We start from the raw sequence: 25711 nt of genomic DNA, 5'->3' as shown, positions 1-25711 counted from the left end.
GAAGGGTTTATTCAGCTTTGCAGTGAAAACTTTCAGCAAAGACCTTGCGTTTTGGAATTTTTCCTGCCTGCAGGCAAGCTTTGCATGCCGTAACCTTCACTTATTTTCCTTCAGGAAGATGAGAATCCTGTAAAACTATTTGCCTAAGAATGCAGAAGAAATAGCAACTCTAACAAACGATCCTTTTACATTAGAATTTTAGTTCTCATGTCTGGAGGGCTCTGAAGGAAAAAAATCAAATTCTCCACAATGGAAAAAAATCCAGTTGTTTTATTCTTTTTGGCTTTTTTGGCTGCAGTGAAGCCGTGTTTGACATCACAAGTCCCAGATGAGGTAAGAAGCAGCTTTTTATTCAAGTAATGAATTATTATGTGTCTGCATTACACTATGGGGCGGGGGCTGTTTCACTGTTATAGAGAGACCAGTTATCAGATACTGTATCTGATAGAAGAAAAACCCATTTTGACAGTCACTGATGCCATATGACACTGAATTATAAACCAAGAACTGTGTAATTCAGTCTTCTGAAATAACAGAAATGCATCTATTTATTCCAGACGAGAATATGGGTCAAACGATGTTTCATGAGTACGCTGAAAAAGTCTCTAAAAAATGGCAAACGTGGCAAAAGACTGTAGCTGACTTACTCATCAAAAGCAACAAAAGGAAACCATTGGAATTTCTGATAAGTCAGAAGATGAAAGCAGAATTTTTTACATAGTGAAAATTATCCTCTCTACTAACCACAAGGAGGAAAAGCTATTTCAGATAGGTGGGGAAAAAATTCTAAGGAATTGAGCTATTGGAAGTAATTGTGCGAAGTTACAAATTTAAGTAAAAGATTTGTAAACTTTTGGGGAAGTGGTGCTTTTGTCATGTACAAATCCTATGGAATCTGTTTTCACTACCCTCGTGGAGAGGCAGAAAGTGTTGTGTTACAAATCTGAACCAGGAGTTCAACAGCGAGACATTCACTCATTTAAATTGTCTCACAACATGAGGCTTTAAATTACTGCGTTCTGGAGAAAAAACACTTGTGGAAGAGGAAACAAAGGATGAGGAGAAATTGTGGAGGGAAAAAAAGAGGGAAGCCACTCAGTTTTGTTTTAAATGGAAAAATACTTTGAAAAGTACAAACAAGTAGTGGGAAAGGTATTATCTTACTCTGTCTCTAAAAAAAAGACGCTAACAAATCACCTTTCTTCCATTTTCCCTAACAGCAAAAAGGGACAATGAGGAAATGGGAGAAAGTGGAAATAACTCCACCATTTTAAAAAAAACAGTTTTTATAGCTGGTGGTAGGGAAAGGGTATAACCTATTTTTATTTCAGTTTTAACTTTTTGAAGTTTCTTTGAATTTTCTTGTTCCAAAAATGAAATTTTGTGGGGTCCCTTTTCATGACAACTTCTGCAGTGAGATAATTTCAGCCACTCCTGAACCTTAATATCCTACAAGCCCAGCAGTTTATCCAGATTCTTAATGGCTTACCCTGAGCACCTGCAAGGAGCAGGGCTTCAGTAGGATACTTGGTTAAAGACTTGGAAAAATCAGCAAACAGTCCAAGTTTGTAATTCTTCAACATTAACAGTACTGATTTGACTCAGTGGAAATAGTCACAGGAGTTAAGGTGCTCAGACTGCACATTTGTGCTGTGTGGTTCTTCCTCTGGTACGTGAGGCATCTCTCATTAAGGATGGGCCATTAAAGTGACTGCACTGGTGCTGAGCACCGGGGTTTTGAAAGGCTTAAAGCATCCAATTCCCTCATGTTGGTGCCTTGTGAGGTGGTTTTGGATGGGAAGCAAGGTGCAGAGATGCTCTGGCTGAGTTTGTGGGAGCCACCTTGGACTTGAAGCCCAAAGAGCCGGGTCAGTCCAGTGCCCCACCAGCACCAGGATCTGCCGAGAGGGCAGGGAGGCTGCTCAGTCCACTCAGCATGGCACTGCTTGCCGCTGCTTTGCCAAGTGTCTGATCGAGCTGTATCCACATTATACCCACATCTGGAAAAAGGTCTCATTTTTATTTCAGACACCTGAAATGCATCTATGCAACAGTAAAAGTTTCACAACCCAAATGTAACTACCGTACTTAAATGTTGCCCAAACCAGATTTCAACAGTACATTTGTAAAGACTAAAATTTGAAGACTAAATAGATAGTGAAATACAGTTACAAACTGGGTGATGACTATCAAGTGGAGACCCTCAGAACTCATGCAACTTAATCTCCTTATCAGTGTCTGTGAAACATCCTCACAATCTGCACTGCTGAAATGTGCTGCTATCACAAACACTGAAGGAAGAATAACTAACAAGGGGACAAACTGCTGGGGTGAGGGCTTCATCCAGGACTACCAGGCTGTGGCACACGTAGAAATCCTGCCCAAGGTGCCAGTGTACCCACCCGGGCCAACTGTGAACTTCTGCAACAAGGCTGCAGCATTCCACATGTGCCCAGAAGGTCCAGTACCACCTGGACAGCACAGGGTTGCATGTGCATATACATTGTTTGGGAATCCCTGGACGGAAATACTGGAGGATGTCCATCAAGCAACACATGACGGCACTTCAATGGACTCCATCCTTGGAAGTGATGGCTTGGAATAGACCCTGGCTAGCAAATAACCTGAAGCTCCTTCTGTGACGCTGTTGCACAAAAAGTTAATGGTCAATTTGCTGAGGTGGGGGACAAAGGAGACCTTGCAGGGGGAGTGCACAAGTCCCATTCATGTGCACAGGAATTGCCCAGACAGGCCGGGTCTGACGCTTCCCATCCAGGAGGGCTTTGCCAAACTGGACAGACTCCAGAGGAGAGCTGGAGAATGAGTCAAGAACTAGGAAACCGGAGTCATAGCAGGGAATTCAAGAAATGCTATTTAAGGTGCACAGCAAAAATGTACTTTGATCTCAGACTGTAAGTATTCATAGGAAGGGAGTAGTAAACTCTGTAGCAGAACAGCTTCCTACCTGTTGTGCGAACTACAGAAGAGCAATGTCTGGAGACTGAAGCAAAACCATCACAGACAAAATATGACAGAAGCAACATACCAGGGTTTGTTTCTCCACAACTGACCATTTCCAAATCAGATTAATGCTTTCTAAAAGATCTTTTTGTTCAAACTAGATTTCACGCAAGAACCTCCATTATCTTGTATTATGTTCCTCTGGTATAATTGTCCTTCTGGCTTTATAATCTAGGAAACTACTTAAAATGTCCACAGACAACTATTTACCATATTTAAATATTTTCAAATGGATGATGCTGCTAGAACTGGCCCCTACATACACACACATGCATATACACAGACACACAGTGGGTACAGTTTTCAAAATAAATATCAAGCATTTCCTCACGTTGGCCTAGCAAGGATTCAGACATTGCCTTAATTGACTGCTCGACTGCTTAATTGAAATCCCATTCAGAGTTCACTTCAATTCTACTGTGTCAGACAGGAAAAAGCTGTTGTGGTCAATATTGCTTGAGTTGAGACGACCTAAATGGGTCCATACTTAGAGAACAGTGGATAAATTATTATCTTGGAATAGAAAATGGACCAATTCACAGTACTTCCTCTTCAGGAGTGATGATTTCATTCATTACATTTTGTTGGTTTTTACAAATCATATTTTGCATTAGATCATTTCTCACCATTTGTGAACTATGAACTTACTTCTACAAATACTCACCAGGAAGAAAGAAGATGAAGCCAACATTAGATGGAGTTCAGCAAAGACTTTTTGTTTTAAAATATGTCAACTGCTTTAGCAGTAGGAAACAGACACTATTTTTGGTATGTAGACATTTTCAAATCTGTGATTTCTACAACCACAAAACATAATGCTAGCGCTGTGACAATACCCTAAGCTTTTTCTCCTTTTTTACCACCTTCTCAAGTCATTTGTCAGATTTGCATTCTTGAAACTGGGACCTCCACAGCAAGCGGCACAAGCCCTTGGCATGTGAGCTAGGGGACTACGTCCAGGTTTCCCAAACTGCTCTGGTTCATCCTGTTGCTTTCTCTAGGTAAAAAAAAAAGAGGAGATTGCCTTTCTCAGTGTGCTTTGGTGGGGTCAGGCCTGTAACCGATTTGCATACAAAGCCAGACGTCATTCTTTTATGCCAATTTGAAAATACCAGCCATAGTCCTTTAGTTCAATATGGTGGTGCCGATAATATGAAACCCACTTTTGAGAAGAACAAAGGCTGTGCTGTGCACTGTGTGCACAGAGTCATGAGCAACTTCCTCCACACCTTATGTTCAGTTTTTCCACTGAATGGAGAAGGCACTTGCCGGCTCTTGTCTTTCTCCATCCTGCTTTGGGTTTGCAAGGCAACTTCAGAACCAATGCTCTGTAGGCTGAAGCTGTCTTGGTAACCTGGCTTTTAAGTCCGCTGAACTTAGCATTTGTTGATGAAGCATTCTTAGGAGAAATATGACACTTAGAAGGGTTTATCCTGCAGTGGTTGGACATATTTTGTGCAGGCAAGACTACTGCAAAGTCCTAATATATGGTCTATTACCTAGTTTAGCTTCAGAGCAGGGAGCTCCTGCTGAATAGGACAGAGCTTGTGGCTGTGAGTGAGAACAAAGCGGGGTTAAATTTGTCATTTTTCAGCAATGCCACTAGGGGCAGAGTTAAACCAACTCAGAGAACTTTTTCCTTCTTTTTAATTAATCTTCTCCTATTACAGATGAAGAAGCAATGTGATCAAAAGCTGCTCATTCGAATGAAAACTGAATGTGTACCTTGCTCTTTAAACCTCGAAACCCAGTGCCCTGCTGGTTACACCAAAATTACCAATGGGACTGGGATACCAGACTGCAGGTATTGCTTCTGTCAGAGCTTTTCACTGTGAATATTGTTCTCCATGAATGAGAAAATGTTCAGTCATATTACAAATGCCCTATTAGAATGCAATTTTCTTAAGGAACATTTACCATTGGCTTCACTAACTCCAGAACTCCAGCTTCAGTCAGAGTACTTTAAGCTTAAAGTTAATCAGCAAATGATGTAAGAGGAAAATAAACATTGCTATCGGTGGCCTATCAGATTTTCTTTTGAGTGATATCATAAAATCACTTGTTTCTTCTGCATACTTCATATGAATGGTATATAAAGATCATATAAATGTATATTAGTATATAAATGATATCTGTGTATCATTCGTATCATATATTATCATATAAATAACAGATTTTTCAAACTGCCAGACTGGGGAGGTGTGGGGGGTGAAGGGCAGGAAGAAATATCTCAAAAAAAATTTGAAATCTTGCCTTTCAGATTAAAAAAAAAGAAAAGCAGTATTTTAGGAAAAATGTAACTATTTTGAGCTTACTTAGCCTTTAAAGAACCTTGATATTAAATAATTTTTAAAATACTATTTCAGATCAAAACTTAGAGAAAACTGCTGTGTTTGGGTTGCAGAAATGAAAAAAAAGGTAAATGTACTATGCAAAAGAAACAGCTCCAAGGATCTTTTCAGACCTTGATATGCAATGTATGTTTTAATGAAGAAAAAAGGCAGATCAATACAACTAAGCTTAAAGTGCTCTTGTCTGACATTGAAAGGAGAAGAGGAGGTTAAGAATTTCAATTTTCCCCACAAGAGGCTTTTAAGTACTTTAAAGCAGCTCCAACTTCTTTTCCTCAGGTATTATCTAGAAATTAAAACACACACACTTTCTTTTCCGGGATGTCGGCATCATTGTATGAAGGAATTTGAACAACCTGAGTGCTGCCAGGGACACTGGGGCCCAGAATGCATGGGTAAGGTCTTTTTTTTTTTTTTTTTGATAGAATTTGAGTAGAAGTAAAGCAGTGATTTTTCTTCTTTTCAGAAACTATTGCATGAGAAGATTGCTCCTCAGAGCTTATTATAGGAATAGAAATAAATAGCAGTTTTCAGCCAAAACTTAGAGGATTTGGAGAAAAACACATATTCAAAGCTTCATTTAGAAAGAAAAATTCATAGAAAAACTCAAAAAAATCAGAGAACCCCCTTGGTTTTGACATTTTCAAAACAAATCATTTCAGTCAATGCTTGCAAAATTACTTTTCATTTGGGAGGATGCCTACAACAGATTTTAAAAATTAAAATTTTCAAACCGCAAGTTTAAATGTTTCATTTTAGGTCAAAAATACCCTCATCTCAGTCTGAAATATTTCCAAATCTCTTTAATTCTTTACTTTTTGATGCAAGGAGGGTCTTTGCTTTCAGCTTAATTTGAAACAGTTTTTCCCACCAAGTTTTTTGAACCTCCAGCGAATGCTAAAGGCCATTAATGAAGCAGGGCTAATCAGGAGTGCCTCTCCTCCTGCTGCCCCTTCCTCAGGGAAAGCCTTTCCGCATCCACAAGTGCATCAAACCTCAGGCTACTGAGGTGGGCATCAAACCCACAGTTTCCCTGCCCAGACAGAGCATTTCCTCCTTTAGTTAACGGGGTCAAGGTCTGGTTCAATGTCTGTGAAGTCCCTTTGTCCACAAAATAGATTAAAAAATATGGTAGATAAAAATGCAGCATAAGTGCCTGGTAGGAGGAAGGCAATGCTACATGTGGTCATCATCCCATACTTCTGGGTACTTTGGGAGGCCACACGAGGGGCATCGGTATTTCTAGAGAGGGGCAGAGCTTGCTGCCCCTGAGCCGGAGCCCTACCAGCACCACTGCAGGCAGGAGGCTGCAGAGGCAAGGAAGCCCTCTCTTCCTTCGGACAAACTTCCTGGCCCCAAAAAGCAAAGAATCAAGGTCTCAGCATTGTTTCTGCTGTCATTTGGAGGAAGAAAATAGGTCTTTGCATTATCGCAATCTCTCTAAGAGCACATATGGCACGCCTTGAAATGTTTAGAGGAAAAACGGTCCTTCCTGAGGCCAGAGAAAAATCCCTGACTAGGGGTTTACTTCACATTTAGCATCTGATGGCAATGACAAAATTAGGTCTTAAATAGCACTCTGACTTCCTTAAACGATAGCACACACTGAAACACAGAGTGTGAATGAAAGATGTTTTGTCCCCTTCCCTCCCCACGAAGTGACCTGAGCCAACAAGCCGCACGCCCATCCCTCTGTAAAAAGGCATCAAGGAAAAAGGAAAAAGTATGGGAGGGGGAAAGGCCGCAGGGAAAAGAGCACAGCCTTTTAACACTGCCAATATCTTCCAACCACAGATGCCAAAGCTGGTGGAGCTCAGATGCCCCACGTGTGTAACTGATGGGCTTCAGCAGGAGCTACTCCCTACCCCAGCTCAGGTTCCAACTCTGGGCAAATATTTGCATGGCTCCAAAGAAAAGCCTGGGTACCAACTGAAAGGTGTGCGGTATGTGCAGCTGAGTAGAAAGCACTGTAAGAATAAAGAAAAAAAAGTGAAAAGGAAATTAAAAGGCCGAGAGGAAAGATAATAAACCAAATCCTATCAAATTATATGTCCAAAACACATCTTTATAAGTTCTACCCACTGCTTCAGCCTGCAGGGGTAATCCAAAAAGAAGCTGCATTTGAAAACACTTGAGAAGTTCTGAATTAAACTCTATGAGACAAAAAAGTTGATAGATTTAAGCACTTTTGGCCTAGGTTTAAAGATTAGGCCTTTGGCCTCTAACAGTTGTAAGAGCTAAACAGAAACATCTCTTTCTCACTACTTTCTGAAAAACATCCTCAACAGAAGCAAAGATCTCGCTCCTCCCCAGTACCGAGGTGGTGGCAGGTGATCATGCCAGCATCACTCCAGTGTCCCGGCACCGCCTCCTGCGGCCCCGCCAGCCGGGGGAAGCACTTCATGTGCCTGACCAAACTCATACAACAATACGGTAATTTGCTAAACTTCTGATAAAGCTGTCCCTTGGTGTTGGTATCAAAACAAGATACAAGAGATAGTGAAGACAAGGGGAAGCGTAAAGAATATCAACTGCAAAACAACTGTCCTGTCAGCAATTTTGAAGTCTGCTTTCCTAGAATTTGTACCATAAACTGACTTTTCTTGTGATTTCTCTATCTTTGCACGTTTGATGAAAGCATCAGTGCAGCTAAAATTGTTTCCATTCAGAGCACATAATAAACAGTTTGCACCTATGTCAGTCCTAAAGATGAGATTTAGCTATCATATGGTAGCCAGAAAACAAGACTCACTAAAAGCCGCTTTAAAGATTAAAGTATATGCATTTATTACTTTACCTCATTTCTGGTTATTTCATCTCAGCTCTTAATAAATGTTTTTACTTCAGCACATATGAAAAACTGCACTAAAATGTTCACCTTTAAATTTCTTGGTTTTTTCATGAGAAGCTTACTCAGACCCAACAGACCTCAGAAACACATTGTCAAGGAATAAATTCAGAAATACTGATAAACTGATATAAAGCCATAGCCTCCGCTAAAATTAGGTGTATACATATACACATCCACTTATTTGCTCATCACTCTGCCCAAATCAAATTCATTTTAATGAAAACTTCTGTACCACTTAAACACTCTAAAACAGAATTAAGTTGGTCAGTGAGAGCATAAATCCAGTGCTGCACATCTCAACCCACACAGAACAAACTGAGACTCTTTATAAGCATTAAATCTACCAGTAAGGTACAGCAGAGAACCTATGAGGGCAGTTCGAGTCTGCTACATTTAAATACCACCTGCATCAGGATTATGGCTCCTCATGGGAATTCCAATTATGGCAAGAAAGGACTTATGGAAGGGAGTTAATAAACCGTTTACACAGAGAGGCTGCACAACTGTAAAAAATAAGGATATCCCTAGAGGCAGAAAAAAAATGACAGAACAATCTGACTAAGAATACACATTTCCTGTAGGCAACCTTTCAGTAAAAATTTGAATATTGAAAAATTTCAGCCAAAAATTAAACTATTTTGATTTGGAAATGCAGTTATTGTTTCTTAGCCTCTCCTGCTGGCTGGGTTTTTGGTCAGATTCTGTCTTACCTGGTGTACCACTGCCTGTAATCATGGTTTTAGCACCAGAGGATCTGAAGAGCATAGCACATCATTGGCACACAAGTTTTACTAGTGACCACAGCCCATTGGACAGAAGTGGGTTATGAGATACCCAAATTTCAGTCTCCAAGATCACTGGAATCAGAGTCTTACGGGAGGTATCAGGGAAAACGAAAAACTTTCCACATAAAGCAAATGCAATTTGTGGGGAAAAGAAAAAGGCTTATTTAAACTCTAATTTAGCATAAAATATAATTCTGACAGAAATTTTCAATCAGAGTTGTATTAACAAACAGAAGTGGTCAGGCAAACTCCACTTGTATCAAAAAAGTTAACAGTTTAGAGTGTCTGCAGACAGAGGTGGATCAGCAGGGATAAAATCAATACAGTACTTTAGAACAGGAAAACTATTTTTTGTACAATCTATTGGTTACTGTCACTAGCTTAAGTTCCCATACTGGAGAGGGTGACGGTCTCTACTGAAGCTGAGATTCTAGTGAAGAGATTCGGGCAGCTGCAAAATAGCAGCAGTCACTCGAGGTCCCTGTCTGGCCCAAAACCCTGCAGCCTCCGACATCGTCACCCCTAATGTGCAAGGGGAGCATAAGGGTCAGAGCAAGCTGACTGATGGCTTCAACGTTGTCATTTCTAGCCTGTCCGGGAGGAGCTGTGTCACCATGCAACAGGAGAGGACGCTGCTCCCAGGGTATAAATGGGGATGGAACGTGCACTTGTCAGGTACGTCTCTTCTTTTAAATGAAAAAATATAACAATAGCATATAAGCTTTGCTAAGAAATAATACATATTACGTGGTATAAATACATTAAAGGAACATATTTCAGAAATAGCAGAGATGATCTGCTTGGAGATAATTTTTTGCTTGCTTTGCACTAATCTTCACACTATTATTTCTATAGACTTGAACAGGTTTGGGTGATCTTATTAAAGAGTTCTTCTGTCTTGTCTTCAGAAAACAGGTGGTTTGAGTTCCTCTGTTTAAGAGTGTGCTATTACTTATGACTTTTTGCCCTAGTTAGAAAGGACTTATACTCGGGACTAATACTCTCAATATAATGTTCCTTTGCTGAGAGTGCAATGTGCAGTGCTTAATAACTTCGGCCAAAAAGATTTTTTTAAAAAAGAACTCAAATGAATCTTTTCTATCTCCCCCTCTACTGGTTAATCTTTCCATTACATCAAAAGTGCATCTGGGGACATGTGAAAAAGAGACAGAGGGAGAAGTAGGCAGAAAATACAACCTAACAATTGTAAGAATTATTTGGGCATTAGGCTCGATTACTGTCCTTTATTGTTAACTTGATATTCAGAACATCTGATCTGATTTTAAGTGTAAGAGCTGAAAATTTAAAATAAAAAAAAGACAGCGAGAGGAAAAAAAATCATTCAAAGGACAATGTTTTCTAGATTGCAATAGTCATCTCTGACTTGCTGACTGAACCTTTCATGTTATTTTCTTTTGGCAGCTAAAGATGCTGTTTTGTTTTCAGGCTGCTAAGCATATATGTATCTATCTAGAGATAGATGAGAAATGTAAGTTTTGATTTACATTCTGTAATTCACAGAAAGGATTTGGTGGGACAGCCTGTGAAAAATGTGCTGAAGATAATTTATTTGGTCCTCACTGCACATCAGGTAAGTTTGAGCTTTCTTTATTGAAGTGGGGAAAAGAAGGTGAGTGAAAGCTGTATTCAGACAATATGAAATCCCAGTGAAATGGGTAGGGAGTCTAAGGGTTTCCCATCAAGAGCTGCTGTCTGCTTCAGGGAACACAACAGGGAAAGAAAACGGACAGTTACCCAATTCCTCATTCACTGTGGGTCTAGATTCAGCTAGAATCTAGACTGTACAGACAACACGCTCAGTGTAGCGCTACAAAAATATCTTAATCTTATCTTGAATATCTTTGTTATAGCCAACAGTCAAATAAATTAGGAATTAGAATCATCTCTGTGTTCCTGTAGGTATGCCTCCCTGTTAGTCAGTTGTCGTGTTATCCACTTTTCACCCTAAATTATGGATTTGCATTTAGTTGATCTAAATACAGGAGGTTGTCATGGTACCTAAAATATTGGGTGGGAACATGTCAAATGCATAATTTATAGTGGCTTACAGCATTTTGGTACGTTTTTAAAACACATCTACAAACTGGAGCATCTGTATTAAGGCATGAAATACTCACGTGGTATTGAATTCAGTATATCTGACTCCAAAAAAGCCATTTTGAATCAGGCCAAAAGTCCTCCTAGCCTAGGACCCCCATATTGGAGGCCAATAGTTGATATCTAGGGAAAGAGTACAAGCAGCCAGAGATTGCATTCAAACTGTAGTGTTTAAAGGCTCCTGCTGGATCCATCCTCCATAAATTATCTACCTTGTCTCCGAGTCCAATTCTGCTTTTGCTCTCCACAATATTCTGTGACAAGGAGCTCCATAATTTAGTCAAAAGTGTGAAAAAGGATGAATTTGGTTTAGCTTTGGGTTTTGGCTGGTAGGTCATTCCATTGGTTGGCCATACTTCTATTAGGAGAAGCAGGACATTGAGGGAGGGATCAGAGCTATATGCACTATTTAAAAAGTATATGTATCACAAGTATATATATTTGTATAATATTTTCCAATTTTACCTGTTTCTTAATGACTTCTGGTATTTTGTTTACCTTCCTGACCCCTGCTGAGCATTAAACAGACACATCAGAAAACTGTCTGAAAAACAATATTAAGAAACATCTCTTAATAATAATAGTAATAGTTTTTTATCTCTAAGTAAAACTCTTTTTATTCCCTCAAGATCTACATAAAGTTACTTCTAAAAAGAGTCATGAACAGCCTCACTTTAAACATTCTGCATTGGCGTTTCTACACTAATCCTACACCACTGCTGACTCAAAGGCCCTTTTTCCACCAGCTGTCCACTGGATGCCAGTGTTGGTACACAGAAATGTAACTGAGCCAATATTTTCATGAAAATAGAGTACTTGAATGAATTCAATATCGTAAATGTAATTATTTTCCAAGAAGCTACCGGAGGACTCAACTACATATTAATTTAAGCAACATTTTACACTTCAGCTTTCAGATATTTGAGCTCCTCCAAGTTTTCTAAGCACTTATAAATACCGTGCATTTGTGACGAACTGCTTTTCAGCAATACCTTAGACATTCATGGTTTTTATATTAGGACTACTAACATAGCTAGAATGTTACTAAATAATTAGCATAGGTGATTTGCATGAAAACAGGATATGTTTGTAAAGGGAAAAGGATACGCTACATCACTGCAGCTTAAACATGAAGTCACTAATACAATTCTATACAACTTAGAGGCTTTTCCAAGCATAACTGTAAAGGGTCTTTTTAAAAAGCATCATTACCATAACTGAAACAGTTATGTCTATAAAGCTTTTTAAGTATACTTAAGGCTTCAAAAAACACTTATAAAAGGATCTCATAGTTGCCTGGACTCTGAATATGTCATCTTGTGCGCATATTGTCACAAGGTTTATAACCAGAAATGACAGAATATAGGAACAGGACGGGAAAAAAGCCTGAGACCTACACAGTGATTAATTATCCTTTTAACTAAATAAATTCTGGTTGCGGCGGGTGGGAGGGATGTCACAAAACTCATCTCTTCTGGAGGCGTTTGAGAGACAAACGGAATTGAAGCAAAAATGAGCAATTTTTTAACAGTTATAAAAATTATCTCTGTTACATGTTATATTCAATTTTTGCTCAAGACTGTGTGTCAAATTTTACAGGTTTTATGGTATTAGCAACTAGTCAGTTTGGTGTTTATAGCGTGTGTCCTGAAGATTTTCAGGCCCCACATTATTAACAGCCTGCAGAAATCAGTATGTTATTTACTGATGTATGCAACTGTGAGCATTGATCTTCTCATTAACAGAAGCCTATAAATTCAGAAACTCAGGTCAAAGCTTGGTTTGGCCAAAGTTGTTGGCCAGGACACTATTTACTATGGGTAACCATTAACAATGTCTTTCCAAACACCATTATTACTCAGTAAAGCCAATCCATCTCTCCATATAGTTTGCAACTGCGTTCATGGAATATGCAACAGTGGAATTACAGGGGATGGAAGATGCACTTGCTTGTCTGGATACAAGGGGCTAAGCTGTGATCAGCGTAAGTAGATTGTTTTCTATATAAGGTATATTACAGCTCTGATACAGTTAGAATTGGTGAGGATGAATGTAAAATTAGTCTCAGGTTAGTCACTCTAGAGTAACCAAACATACACTAAACATCAAACCCTGTGTGTGAGCTCCCGTAACCATCATCACCACTTCAATAGCCAGAAAAATGATGACAACAGTGGAATCAATGGTCCCTAGATCAGGCATACTTTGAAACAGTATACTGCAGAACACAATGCCTCCTGGCACAATGTGCAGACACAGCTTAACCTGTCCACTCTGTCCCTCAGCGATAGCTGAATGCGAGGCCTTGCAGTGCCCTGCAAACTCCAGATGCACTGCCTCAGGAGAGGATGGAAGACAACTGCAATGCACATGTCTGCCCAGCTACCACGGGGATGGTACACAATGTGAACGTGAGTAACTTTCATGTCCGCCAAGTTCTTTGTATACATCATTGGTATTATAGTTCATATATCAAGTGCGCTTTTGAACCAGATCTCACCGTCTAATTGTTCTTGGGTTCATATCTCAAAGCAGTCTCATGTGCACAAACTAGATTCCTTCAGGATGAAACTAAACCCTAAAACGTGCTTCAGAAGCACATCAGTCCAATTGCTAACAAGCTTCAGTCCATGCAACCAGACTAAAGCCAGTAAACCCCCTTTAAATACATAGAATACATAGTGTGGATACTGGGTCATCAGTTCTTACAAATCCATTCCTATCACATCCCTCTACTTGTTAAAGTTCAACCTCATAGTTTGTTTCCATAAAAATCAACAACAGCAACCAAGGGCTTATATTTATTGAATGTGGCGGCTCAGCTTCATCACTAAGCATAAAATCTACAGACAAGTAAAGCTCAGAATCACAGAATCATTAAGGTTGGAAAAGACCTGTAAGATCATCAAGTCCAACCATCAATCCAACACCACCATGCCCAGTAAACCATGTCCCGCAATGCCACGACTACACAGTTTTTTGAACGCCTCTAGTGATGGAGACTCCACCACCTCCCTGGGCAACCTGTTCCAATGCTTGACCACTCTCCCAGTAAAGAAGTTTTTCCTAATATCCAGTTTAAACCTGCCCTGGTGCAACTTGAGGCGGTTTCCTCTTGTCCTGTCGCTAGTCACTTGAGAGAAGAGACCAACACCCACCTCTCTGCAACCCCCTTTCAGGTAGTTGCAGAGAGCCATAAGGTCTATTTTTCATGAAACAAAGCTAATAGTATCTCAGCCAGAGGTAAAAGTCTACATTAAAGTTGTCTTTACAGACTCCTCAACTTGCCATTGAATGCTCAAATTTGCTCTGTTACAAGAGTCCAGATTTTCTTACTTACTTCATGTCTTACAGCACCATCTCTTCCTTCTAGACCAATTGCAAGGAAGAAAATGGTTGTATCTGATGCTGGAAGCACTATTTAGTAAATGTTGGCTTTGATCAGGCCACAGATACAATACTTCTTATCCTGTCTGGGAATATTTACATTCAGTCCTCTTGGTCCTAACTATGGTGTCATCCTCTCTGAATAGGCTTGAACACCATCCAAGAACAAGACATCAGAAAGTCACTCCTCAGAGAATGTGACGTTCTTCTGGCAGGCAGCATAGACAAGTGAGAGACAAAGAAATTGCAGCAACCAGCAGAGAGGGAGGATACTAGTATACCTGCCTTTCTTGGGTTTTGTATTGATGCAGTCTGTGTGGATGTTGCTCCTCTGTCCCAGCGCCTTTAGATGCTGGGGTCATCTGTGGCTTAAGCCAGTGTCTTTTACATTTGACTGGCTAGGAAGCAGAAGACAAGCAGCTCCAGCACAGCTAAATATGTAAGTGAGGATAGCAGTGGTTGCCGCAGACTCTGCTTGGAGGTGCGTTGCTTATGGTTGATTTGAGCATGTGAATATGTGTGTACGTGCTTGATTTCACACCGAAACAGAAGAGAAGGCTTGAAAGAGTGAAACTGAGCACTACCAACTCTCTCAGTCCCAGCTGAGGGGGAAGAAAGGGAGGAGGAGAGGGGAAGACAGTGAGCAGCACCACCTTTTAGGTAAGTCCAGGGCCTGCCACCTTCCAGATACAACGTGTGCTTGACCATATCCTAAACTGGACACAAAAGTGTGAGAAGGTGTTCTCCAAGCACTGCTGGGCTATGAACAAGGACAAACAAAGCCATCGCCTTGAAAGAAAGGGCTCATGGAAATAACTAGTGAGCTTCCAGTCCAGTCCTGAAACTACAGCAGTGTGGAAGACTCAACTAAAGCACTTGCTGGCCTGTTTTCCATATAGCTGAACGGATGACATCATATTGTTTAACTACCGGAAAGAAAACAGCGAAGGCCTATTGTATTGAGAAATATTTTCCAACTGATCTAACACACACTTAAAGCTTGTACCGACCTCGTATCACCTACCTGACCTTCCCTGGTTAAAATCCACCAGACAACAGGGAAATAGTTGTGATATTTTAATGAGCACATAACACGGTTTAATCTGTTTATAACTCAATTTGCCAAGTTAAGAGATCATTTCTGTTTAAAAGCAAACAGTTGGTTGCTACGTTAGTATAAACAGATTCCTCCCTTCTGTCTTCATGCCGCCACAATACTTCAGACTTGGCTGTTATGAGAAGTTTAGTCTACCCGGGCTTTGTTTGGCATGGAGGTGCTCTGGCAAATCCTCGCCTTCAATTTCAGAACTGTGGGCAATAATTCATTTACTTCACTTCTTTTTTCACAAGCTATCAACCCATGCTCCAAAAAGGTCTGCGATCCTAATGCCGACTGCGTTTACCTTGGACCAAATCAGCACAAATGTGCCTGTCGAGAAGGTTACAGAGGGGACGGTCAAGTCTGCTTACCTATAGACCCCTGCCAAGCAAGATATGGGAATTGCCCAGCAGAGTCTACCATTTGCATATATGATGGTCCAGGAAAGGTTAGTGTTGAATACGGGCCCCAGACATTTCCTACGTCAACTGCCTAGGAAGGAATAATGCTTCTTCTCCCAAAACAAGCCATGAGGGTATGGGAACGGGCCTCAGTGAGGCCAAGCTCTACTCCTACCTTTGGCATAAGACCTGCCAGTGACCAGGAGTGAGCCCCTTTACCTCCATCTGTATGTATCTATGTGGTGCTTTCCCCTCTGAAAATGGGAGTGGCAATAGTGTTCTTTTTCCTAGAATATTTTGGCTCAGATTCACCTCTCCAGAATGAAGGCACTGAAATGAAGCTTGTCCCAGTTAAACTTTTTCTCTCTGACTACAGGGGGCTTGAAGGACCAGTAGGCTCCTTACACAGGTACTGCAGATAAATGCCTACAGTAAATGTATTTAGGAAAGAAGTAATCTGGGTCTTTGAGGACTACCAATGAAAGGCACCATATAAAGGCTGCCTATTATTCATGTTGTCAGGAAATGGCTCAGGTTTCCACATGTAAAACTGCTGCCAGTGAGAAAGAGAGACTTCAGAAGACTATGACTGTTTTGCCTGGACACTCTGAAGAGCCGAAAAGGGCGTCAGTCATCCAGGGTCATCCTGCAGTTCACGTTCAATATAAGTGCTGATATGCCTCGCTCATTAATGATATGTCTTGGCACTTGTTTTGGGAGGCAAAGGGCTGTGGGAACAGAGGTAAAAAATCTGACCTACCCCCATTGATTTTAAATGTTCTCTGGTCACAGAAGTGAATCTAAAGGGCTTTATCTGAAGGAAATTTATCTGAGAGTCAGTAGTTTTCTGGAGTGGATAAAACCTAGAAGGGAGTTGTATAAATATGGATAAGCTTTATACCTGCATCTGAACTCACCAGGTGATTAACTAAGGCTTTGGAAGCTCACTGTCATTAGACCCTAGTTCCAGAAAGTAAGCTGAAATCCACAGTTTGTGCATATCTAATTTTTCTCTCCCTTCTTCCCATCCTTCTGATTTAGTCTCACTGTGAATGCAAGGAGCATTACACAAACTTTGTACCTGGGAAAGGATGCAGCATGACAGACATCTGTGAAACAAACAACACCTGCCATGAAAAAGCTAAATGCTCAATGGTTGCACCAGGACAGATTACGTGAGTCTTTTTGCTTATTAAAGCTTTCACCCAGTTTCTCCCTCCTCCCACTAGTAAACAGGCTGCTAAGACAAATCCAGTGGATGAACACCTCCTGAAGTTATCATTAGTGGGTTCTTTATCACAGACAAATCACAAGATTTAATGGGGTTAGGGTCAACCAATTAGCATAGTGTTTGATTTCTTCAGTCCAATTGCTAATACCTACTAAGTTTTATTTTTATAGCACTCAGAGGTCATTTCTACACTAGTAAATAAAAAGGACCAGGACCTCTTTTCTGTTCCTCAGGGCAAGCAGCATGGTCTGGCTCACAGCTAAAGTCTCCTCTTCTTCCAAAACAGAGTAACTGCCTCTTGGCAGAGGTCCCTGGCACACATTATCCCTTCAACTGTGCCTGGGCACTGCCTGGGAAAATGCTACTTGGTGTGGGCCAGAAATATGCCAGGTAGCATGCTAAAAATTAATCAGCATTAATTATCATGGGACAGTGTTGGAGCCCTTGCCCTTTTTAGTATACTAATACTAGGGAATCTGACCCCCATGCTGTGAAAGCAACACCAACCTCGGCATATTCCTCAAAGCCTCAAGACAAAGCACGTGGGAAACTACAAACCCTCTGGCAGAGTTTGTTTTCCTGTACAGAAATTTGCTACACAGATGTTAGGAGGAAAGTCAGTTTTAACACTAAACTTCACAAAGCTATCTTAAACCAAACAATTCGGATTACTTGTTTCTACAGCCCAGTGATGGTTAGTACTGAGTTTAAAGAGGTGTCCCTGAAATATTAGTTTTCAGGAGCTGAGAGTTTGAATGTGAAAGACAAGACAGGCCATTAGTTGTAAGTTGGGTACAAATTGTTTATCATCTAGACCTATATAGACAGAAAGCGTTCACTCGGGAGAGTATTCTTATTACCAGTTCTTGCTTCATCTTGCAGCTTTCTCTTACAGTGCAATATCAACATCGCTTTTGTGTAAGCTATTGTGCATTTCAAACAAGTTTATCTAGAATATCCCCTAGTTCATTTCTAGACCGTACTATACTACTCAAACTGCACTTAGTATATACTTATACTATACTTGCACAACATGAGTTGAAAATTAAAATAAAATTCCATATCACATAAATCAGGACCTTTCTTTCCTAATTTGTCACTGTTTCGCTCTTGCAAGTCAATTTTCAACAACTAATGAAGTTTTGAGAATTTTAGAATGGGAAAATTAAAAATTTATTACTGGGGGGAGAATGAAGTAATCCAAATGCTTTGCACATCGTTCATTCAGTGACCTTTAATGGCAAAAACAAATACAGAAGAAAGGAGTGGGATTTAAATCAAACTAAAAGTATGTATTCAGCAAAATATTGAAACTACACTGAATAGTTTCCAACTAAGGAAAATCCATTTGTGAAAGAAGAACCTTTCAAAGAAAAACATTGATTGGTAAATGTGGGCACAGTAAATTGTTTCTGGTAAGTGACAGACAGTGTATTTTGTCTGCATCCCAGATTTTAAATATATTTGGGAGGGCTTGTTTTGGTGGATTTTTTTATCCTTCTGAAACAGAAAGCTGTAACAGAGACCATAAACCTACATTGCTTCCTTTCTTTTGTTTTTGGTTTTGTTTTTATTAAAGATGCAGTTGTGCTGTTAGCTTCCTCCATATAGAGTCACTTCTATTTTCTCCAGAATCAAAAGATTTGTACAGGAATAAATCTCTTATACAGACAAAGATGTAGAAAAGACAAACATTTAGTTTGTGAACATAACAACCCCCTGGAAAATCGAGATTTTCTCTGTTCCCATATACATCTTTCCTGAGTGATTGCTGACACTTTCTATGGAGTTGCTTCAGCACAGTAATTATGATCAGCGTTGCCCAGAAGCTACGAAGCTTCAACTGGTGCAGAATTACACTGCATATTAGACCACAACCTCTCTGATTTCTGACCAGAGCTAGCTTTCCCTCAGCTAAACTCAACTATTTTCTTTTTTAATCTCACTCTTATTTTTACTCTGACTGTCTTCCATGTAGAAATCAGTAGCTGCATAAACCAAAACTCTATTATACAATTTTCAGGTAAAATGGAGAAAGCTTAGCTCCCCCTCTCTGGAAAGATACAATTCTCTTCCCCCTCCTGAGTAAGCTGAAGCAGTGACAGTTCCCATCTTTTTCAGCCCTGCCTATACTGTCCATGCAGCATATCATGAAAACATCACACAACTAAGTTTAAACAGTCCAGCAGGGTTTGTTTTAAAGCTGTTCCTCTTTAGAGGCACCCAGCCTGTACAGTACATTCAAAGCAAAACCTATAAAGCCATATAAGTTGCAAACCAGATCCTCCAGACAAAGCTAAGAGAAAACTAACCTAGTCAGTAACCAGCTGGTCCTTCCTGAGCCCGGCCACACAGACTAAATTACTCCATCAGAAGGGGTAAGGGGACAGACAGGTTGAAGGGTTCAATCCCATATACTATGTGCTAATCTGTAATTGCTCAATGCCTTCCTTTGGCAGTCAAATCCAAACCATGTTACTGGACACCCACTCCAAGTAATATTGTCTTAAAAAAAAAAAATTCCAAACTACGTAGGTATTTCTGCAGTTCACTGTACCCCTGGAAATGATAGCCAAAAACATTACTATGTTTAATGACCTGCTTCTTCACTTCACCATTTGCTGGAAAAGCAAGGAGAGGTTTATTTTGAAACCTTGACCTGATTTGTGCAATATTGCAAGGATAGTTTTTCTATTAAACTATTCCTCAGCTCCTTTGAAGCCTCAGTTTTTTCTTCTCTGCTCAGAAGTGAAGGGGTCTATGTACATCAATACAGCAATATTTACCCCATCAGAAGAAAGAGGTCAGCTCCCAAGGAGGACTTGCTCCTCTCTCCCAGCCCTAAACCCTTCATCCAGGCTCCACAGTCATACCCTCTGCCCAAGAGATCCCCTTAAAAAGAAGAGGGCTGACCATCAGAATCGCATCCTAAAAATTTAAGATTCTTTTAGACTGCTATTTTCACCCAGGACCAGAAGGAGTCAAAGCTTGAGCCTCTTGGCCAAAATCCCAGCACCCCTCTGAGTCTACATGCAGCTGCCCAGACTGCAGGAACTGTGGGGATTTTCAAGTATTGCTATCACCAGAGAAACAGTTATGGTAGAGACTGTACGTGGGAAACAGGAGGTGATTTGGCATCAGGTTGATATTAGTGTGGGGTGTGAGTGGCAGATGTGTGTTTGTAACAACCAGCACATGCAAATGATTAGGTCATTAGTTATATAAAGAACATCTTTTGTTTGTGTGGAGTAATGTTCCTTCTCTAATGATACCGTTAGAAAAAATATCCAGAGAGATGGATCATTATGGATAGGGCTTATACGAACACTGAACATGCTGGAGGCTTAATTAGGAAAGGCACTATTAAAAGCCGATGTTTGGCAACATATACCATATAGTTGTTTAGCCTCCTAAATATAGTTAGGGTTTCTTTCTATGCGCGCTACATGTTGACAAGCACCTGCTTTAATTTTAGCACTGAAGATGAGTAAATGACTGAGCTGACACCAACAGCCAGTCTCCTAGGGGCAGCCAAGCAGGGGCTGACTTTCTGAAGACTGCAACAGAAAGACCTGAGATTGGCAAAACCAGCAGGCATCGATGGCGCCTCATATTGAGGCAGGCTTAAAGAGTCCAGATTTTTTAGAAAGTACTAACCAACTCTCCCAGCGAATAGTCAGGCTGACACAAGGTCAAGGCACATGCAAGTCCTAGTTGCTCTTTGAAACTCACAACCATTTGTACCCGTCAGCACCTAATAGCAAGCACGTGTCAATCACATTGACAACCAACAATTTCTTCCCCACCTCTCTTGTGATGCCGCGGTCTTTCACGGCCATAAGATTCAGTTTTCATGAGGCATGTTCCCTCCCTCATAGGACATAAAATGTCAGACTGACACTCAGGGTTGTTCCTCCATAAATTTCCTTTAGATTTTGCGTTGGTTGCAACACGCTACTTTAAATGCAGCCCATCCCAAGGCAGTGAGGACATTGAGCCCATCTCAGGGCATTGCCTGTCACTCTCATGGGCACCACGACTTGAACCTGTTTTGGCCATATATAGGATCAGCTCTCCCATACATCACTGACACCTCTCACGGGCTGGAGTCTCCAGGGGACAGCCAGGGTGTTAGAGATGAGATACTATTTCCAATGCAGAGGCAGCAGCAGCATAAAGCATATATCTGAAAAAGCATGAGATTTCATGCTTCAGCAGCTTTAGAAAATACGATAAAGTACAAGTACCATTGCCCAAAATGGTTGCATTACTTAAAGGGCAGGGTAACAAACAACCACTTTGCTTTCTTGAAAGGACTGACACCCCCGCCTGCCCTTTCCTACCGGTCCCATACAGCTATCGCAAGGATTGATGAACAGCCATCACCCCCTTCATATGTAACTACCATTAATCCTGCTGAGTTCCATGCAGTAAGTGAGGGCTTCACACAACCGCCTCTCCGCCGCAAGGGTGGCACCCTGCACGTTTGTGCCGTAACCTCTCCTTGCCCACGGGCAGGCAGGCTCAGCGGCTTTCTGGGCTCCAGCCACCACAACATTTGCGGACCAGGGGCTGCATCACAGCCAGGAGTGTTGCGTAGCCCCTATTCAAAGGGGCCCTGCAAGACAGACACCGCTGCCTCCTGGCCCAGCTGACAGACAGACATCACATCAGGCAAGCAGCCACCAAGCTGCCCTACACACTGACATACTTTACAACATACAGAAGCAAAGGGTAAACTAAAATGCACTGGTGCTTCCTGAAAATGCCTTCAGAGAAGCAATTAAGGAACCCCTGGAGCAGGTTTAGCTAGAGCCTCGCTAACACCACAAGGCATCAGCCCACAGCTAAAATGACAATCCCTTCACAGGTGTACGTGCCAGGGTGGCTCTGTTGGGAATGGGTTTGTGTGCTACGGAAATGTCATGGAGCGCCTCCGGGACCTGAACGCTGAAGTGGGAGGACGGTGGCAAGGCAAGCTAACATCTGCCTTATCGCTCATGGGTAAGTGACCACACACAAGCAGAGTCAGCTCCTGCTGGGTGGGTTGATCTTGCCCTGTCTTCCCCCAGTGGTCGCCGTTGCAGGAAGGTGCCGCTAACGGCAGGACACAGCACGCACACTACTCACCGCAGACTTGCTCTGACTGCCTAAAGCTGCCTTTGCTCACCATGCCATGCAATCTGCAAGAATTTCCAAGCAGAAGAGCTAAAGACATTCCCACAACCCCTCACACATCATTTGGTATCACCAGTGGGTTTTGCCCCATAGTGGGATAAGTGGGATCATCCCACTTCCTTTCCTTCCCTGCCCCCATTGATTTGGATAATTGAGATTTGATCTAGAATGACACACAGAAGTCCAACCAAAAACATCTGGATTCCCAGGTGGGTCCCTCTTCCCCAGTCCCCAGCTATCAGCAGTGGCATTGCTTTCACCAGGAAAGAGGAGAGAGGGAAGGGGAAGAGACTGATCCCATCCATGGTTTCCACCACCCTCAGGACCCCCAGCAACAGCTGGGGTGTCTCCAGGTTTCCAAATTGTCTGCTGAGGTGAGGTGGAGACCCTGTCAGGGCTTGCAGCTTCCAGCCTTTCAGTTATTGCAGCCACCTCATGAAGGGACAGCGTAATTGTCTTCATCATCTTCTGTCGCATGGCCACAAATGTGAGCTATGAACAAACACTGCTAGAATTGAGCTGGATCTTCAAGTTAGATTTGCAAATATGAAGAATTTCCGCCTGTTTAATATAATTTGCTTGGACCTTTTCACTGAGCTCAGCAATTAAAATAAAGATCCTGAATCCCTGACCAGAACAAAATAAGACTGCCCCATAGCTGGCCAAAGACAAAGCCTGGCAGTGACCTTCACATTCAGCACTGAAGACCGAAATCCATTGCCTCAGCACTGAGAGCTCATTTGCAGTTTCTCTGTGAGTTTCTCCTTACGTATCTGAAAAGTGTCTGTCATGCTGGGCGCCACCATTTGTTAACATCAATCCAGATTTTATGTTCTTTCGTTAAGTTTTGGACGTAAATGTGCCATTTGATTTACTAGCCAGAAGCTACAAAGACACATTAACTGCACAGGCTATCTTAAAATACATTCACTCCACATTAATGTCTTTTCAAAACTTAAGAATATACAGCAGAATAGTCCACCTTGTTTTGTAAGACAGCTTATTAATTTTGAGGTATATTCTCTGGTACAACTTACCTATAACAACTGTAAAGATGGTTTTAGTTCTGATTTTAAACCTCTGGAAAAATAGCTGAATATTAGAAATATTTAATGCCTTCAGCTACAGAATCAGTGGTCTCATACTGCTGTCTTGGAAACAGAAATACCATCTGGGTAGCAAATGAACTTTAATTAATTTTCAGTGCATCAGGTTTTATTACCAGCTATGTGTTTGCTGATATTTGCACTACCCAGCAGGTTATCAGCAGCATATCCCTCACCCCATGAAGACAGAATTGATTTAAAGCAGGAAGCCATCTTCCTGTAAAGATACATCTCCAAAGAAACACTGTTTTCATGTCCATCACCCTGGTCTGCATGCCACAGAATCTGGGGTGCCAGAAGCATTCTGAATATTTTGCCTCATCCTGTGTCAGATATGCAGCAGCACCTGGATTTCACATCCCATCTGCCTCTCATCTTTCAATGACTTGGATTTTAGAATCCTAAATTAACGTTTAATAATCACAGATAACGTTCTGTCTTATTCTGCCCTTGCATATCTGGCACAGATTACACAGTCCCTTCCTCCAATGAGCTTTTCAATACACATTTAAACTTTTTTTTTTCCCCTCTTTCCTTATAAGAAAACGTCTATGAATGGCCACTGAGTACTCTGGGACCATTTACTGTGCTTGTACCGACAAACAAGGGGCTCAAAGGTACAAATGTAAGTAAACAACAGAGAGGGTTCTAAATTGGGAGGGATTTAGCTCCTTCAGAAGTCTCATCTGTGTTAAAAGTGTTTTGATGCAACAGATTCAGAAGAACTTTTTGCTCTAGTGCATTTCTGGATACATTTAAATCTAAGGGCCAGAGATTGTCTTTTTCCTACTTGAAAGAAGAACAAAATAATTTGGGGAGTCAGGGTAGAATGCAGTCATGCTTAAAGTAAGTTTTGGATTGTTTTTCACGGCTATGCTCAAGGTTTTTTCACTTGGTTGAGACAGGGTCTGAATTAAGATCTGAATTTTCAGCAGGGGGGCCTACAGGTCACCTTTTATGTAAGGGTGATTAAAAAAATAATGGTTTTAGTTAAAAAAAAAAAAAAGGTGGCCTGAAAGGCAAGTGGTCTGCATCCAGTACCTTCCCCTGGAGTCAGGACAACTCTGGAGGCACTTACCGCTCATGCAGGGACACAAGGGTGTGATCTGACCTGAACTGAAACCGAGAGACCTCCGTTTGGTTCAGGCCCTATCCCCTCACTTCAGAAGAAAACATATCCTTTCAGAATGTAACAGCTGGAGGAAAAAGAGCATTCACCATGAGATTACTTTCAGATAAAGCCTGTATTGAAATAAATCTCTATTCTTCTGCTCTTCTAGATAAAGGATCTTCTGAGTAATAAAAAGAAAGCACAGTACTTCGTGAAACTCCATGTAATTGCTGGTCAGTTGAATACCAGTAGCTTGAATAATACTAATGTAATATATACTTTGACTGGCAAGTCAGGAGAGGTATCAAAGGGAGAAAAGGTAAGTGGCTTCCCAGCCTACCTCAGCAAGAATACTACTCTGTTCGCTCTACAAGGAGTATGACAGGTCTTTCTGCAGCGAGACGTCCGCTTGCAGATAGCTCACTAAAATCAGTGAAAACAAAAATTACCTTAAGAGATTCATCACCACTGAGTGACATAGCAGTCTAACACAGACCACTTTAAAAGCGTTTGCTAAAATTAAGTCATCTTAAATTTGCAGGGGTAACCAACAGAGCTTGGGGGGAACATTAAGAGAGCCTAGGTGAAGTAAGAGGGGGTGTGGGGAGGGAAAAGTCCAGAGCTTATGCTGGAAACCTGTGCCTACTGCTCACACAAAGCAAGCACCGACTGCACTGCAGATCCCACCTCCCACTGAGCATCAGCCTGGGCGTCCTTTGAATGATGCAGCACATAGAAGTCGTCAACATAAACAAAATGCACATGGCAATTTAACAGGAAAAACATGGAGTGAAGTTCATCACTAGCCCAGCTTACCTGATGTCAGAAAACATCAGGGCAGTCTGATCCCAGTTTAAAAGAATTGCTCTTTACAACTGATATACTAGATTTTATAATATAGAACTCTTGCTCTTGGTCTATTAAACGTCTGTTAATGACTTAAGCCTATGTGAAGGCTGAAATCAAGTATTTCTCATGTTTTTTAGTAGATCAGTGGCATCTGAGAAGAGAGATCTATTTTATTTCTTTAACAAGTACGCACTCCATTTGTAACAGGAAAATACCATTGCTG

General features: G+C 41.1%; 1 protein-coding gene across 1 annotated transcript in view; it reads left to right on the top strand.

The window, feature by feature from the left end:
* The first annotated feature begins 249 nt into the window (after positions 1-249).
* STAB2 (stabilin 2) overlaps positions 250-25711 on the top strand; it is an 89529-nt gene continuing 64067 nt past the window's right edge. Inside the window, exons 1-12 of the mRNA XM_059816492.1 lie at positions 250-333; positions 4692-4825; positions 5652-5767; positions 9598-9683; positions 10530-10599; positions 13015-13110; positions 13412-13537; positions 15864-16060; positions 17055-17188; positions 22115-22248; positions 24071-24153; positions 24809-24958. Coding sequence (XP_059672475.1) covers positions 250-333; positions 4692-4825; positions 5652-5767; positions 9598-9683; positions 10530-10599; positions 13015-13110; positions 13412-13537; positions 15864-16060; positions 17055-17188; positions 22115-22248; positions 24071-24153; positions 24809-24958 — 1410 coding nt within the window. The remainder of the gene's footprint in view (positions 334-4691; positions 4826-5651; positions 5768-9597; positions 9684-10529; positions 10600-13014; positions 13111-13411; positions 13538-15863; positions 16061-17054; positions 17189-22114; positions 22249-24070; positions 24154-24808; positions 24959-25711) is intronic.

This window comes from Gavia stellata, chromosome 4 (assembly GCF_030936135.1).
Source record: "Gavia stellata isolate bGavSte3 chromosome 4, bGavSte3.hap2, whole genome shotgun sequence".
Lineage (NCBI taxonomy): Eukaryota > Metazoa > Chordata > Aves > Gaviiformes > Gaviidae > Gavia > Gavia stellata.
The sequence above is the reverse complement of the archived record's forward strand: the minus strand, read 5'-3'. Positions and strand labels throughout refer to the sequence as shown.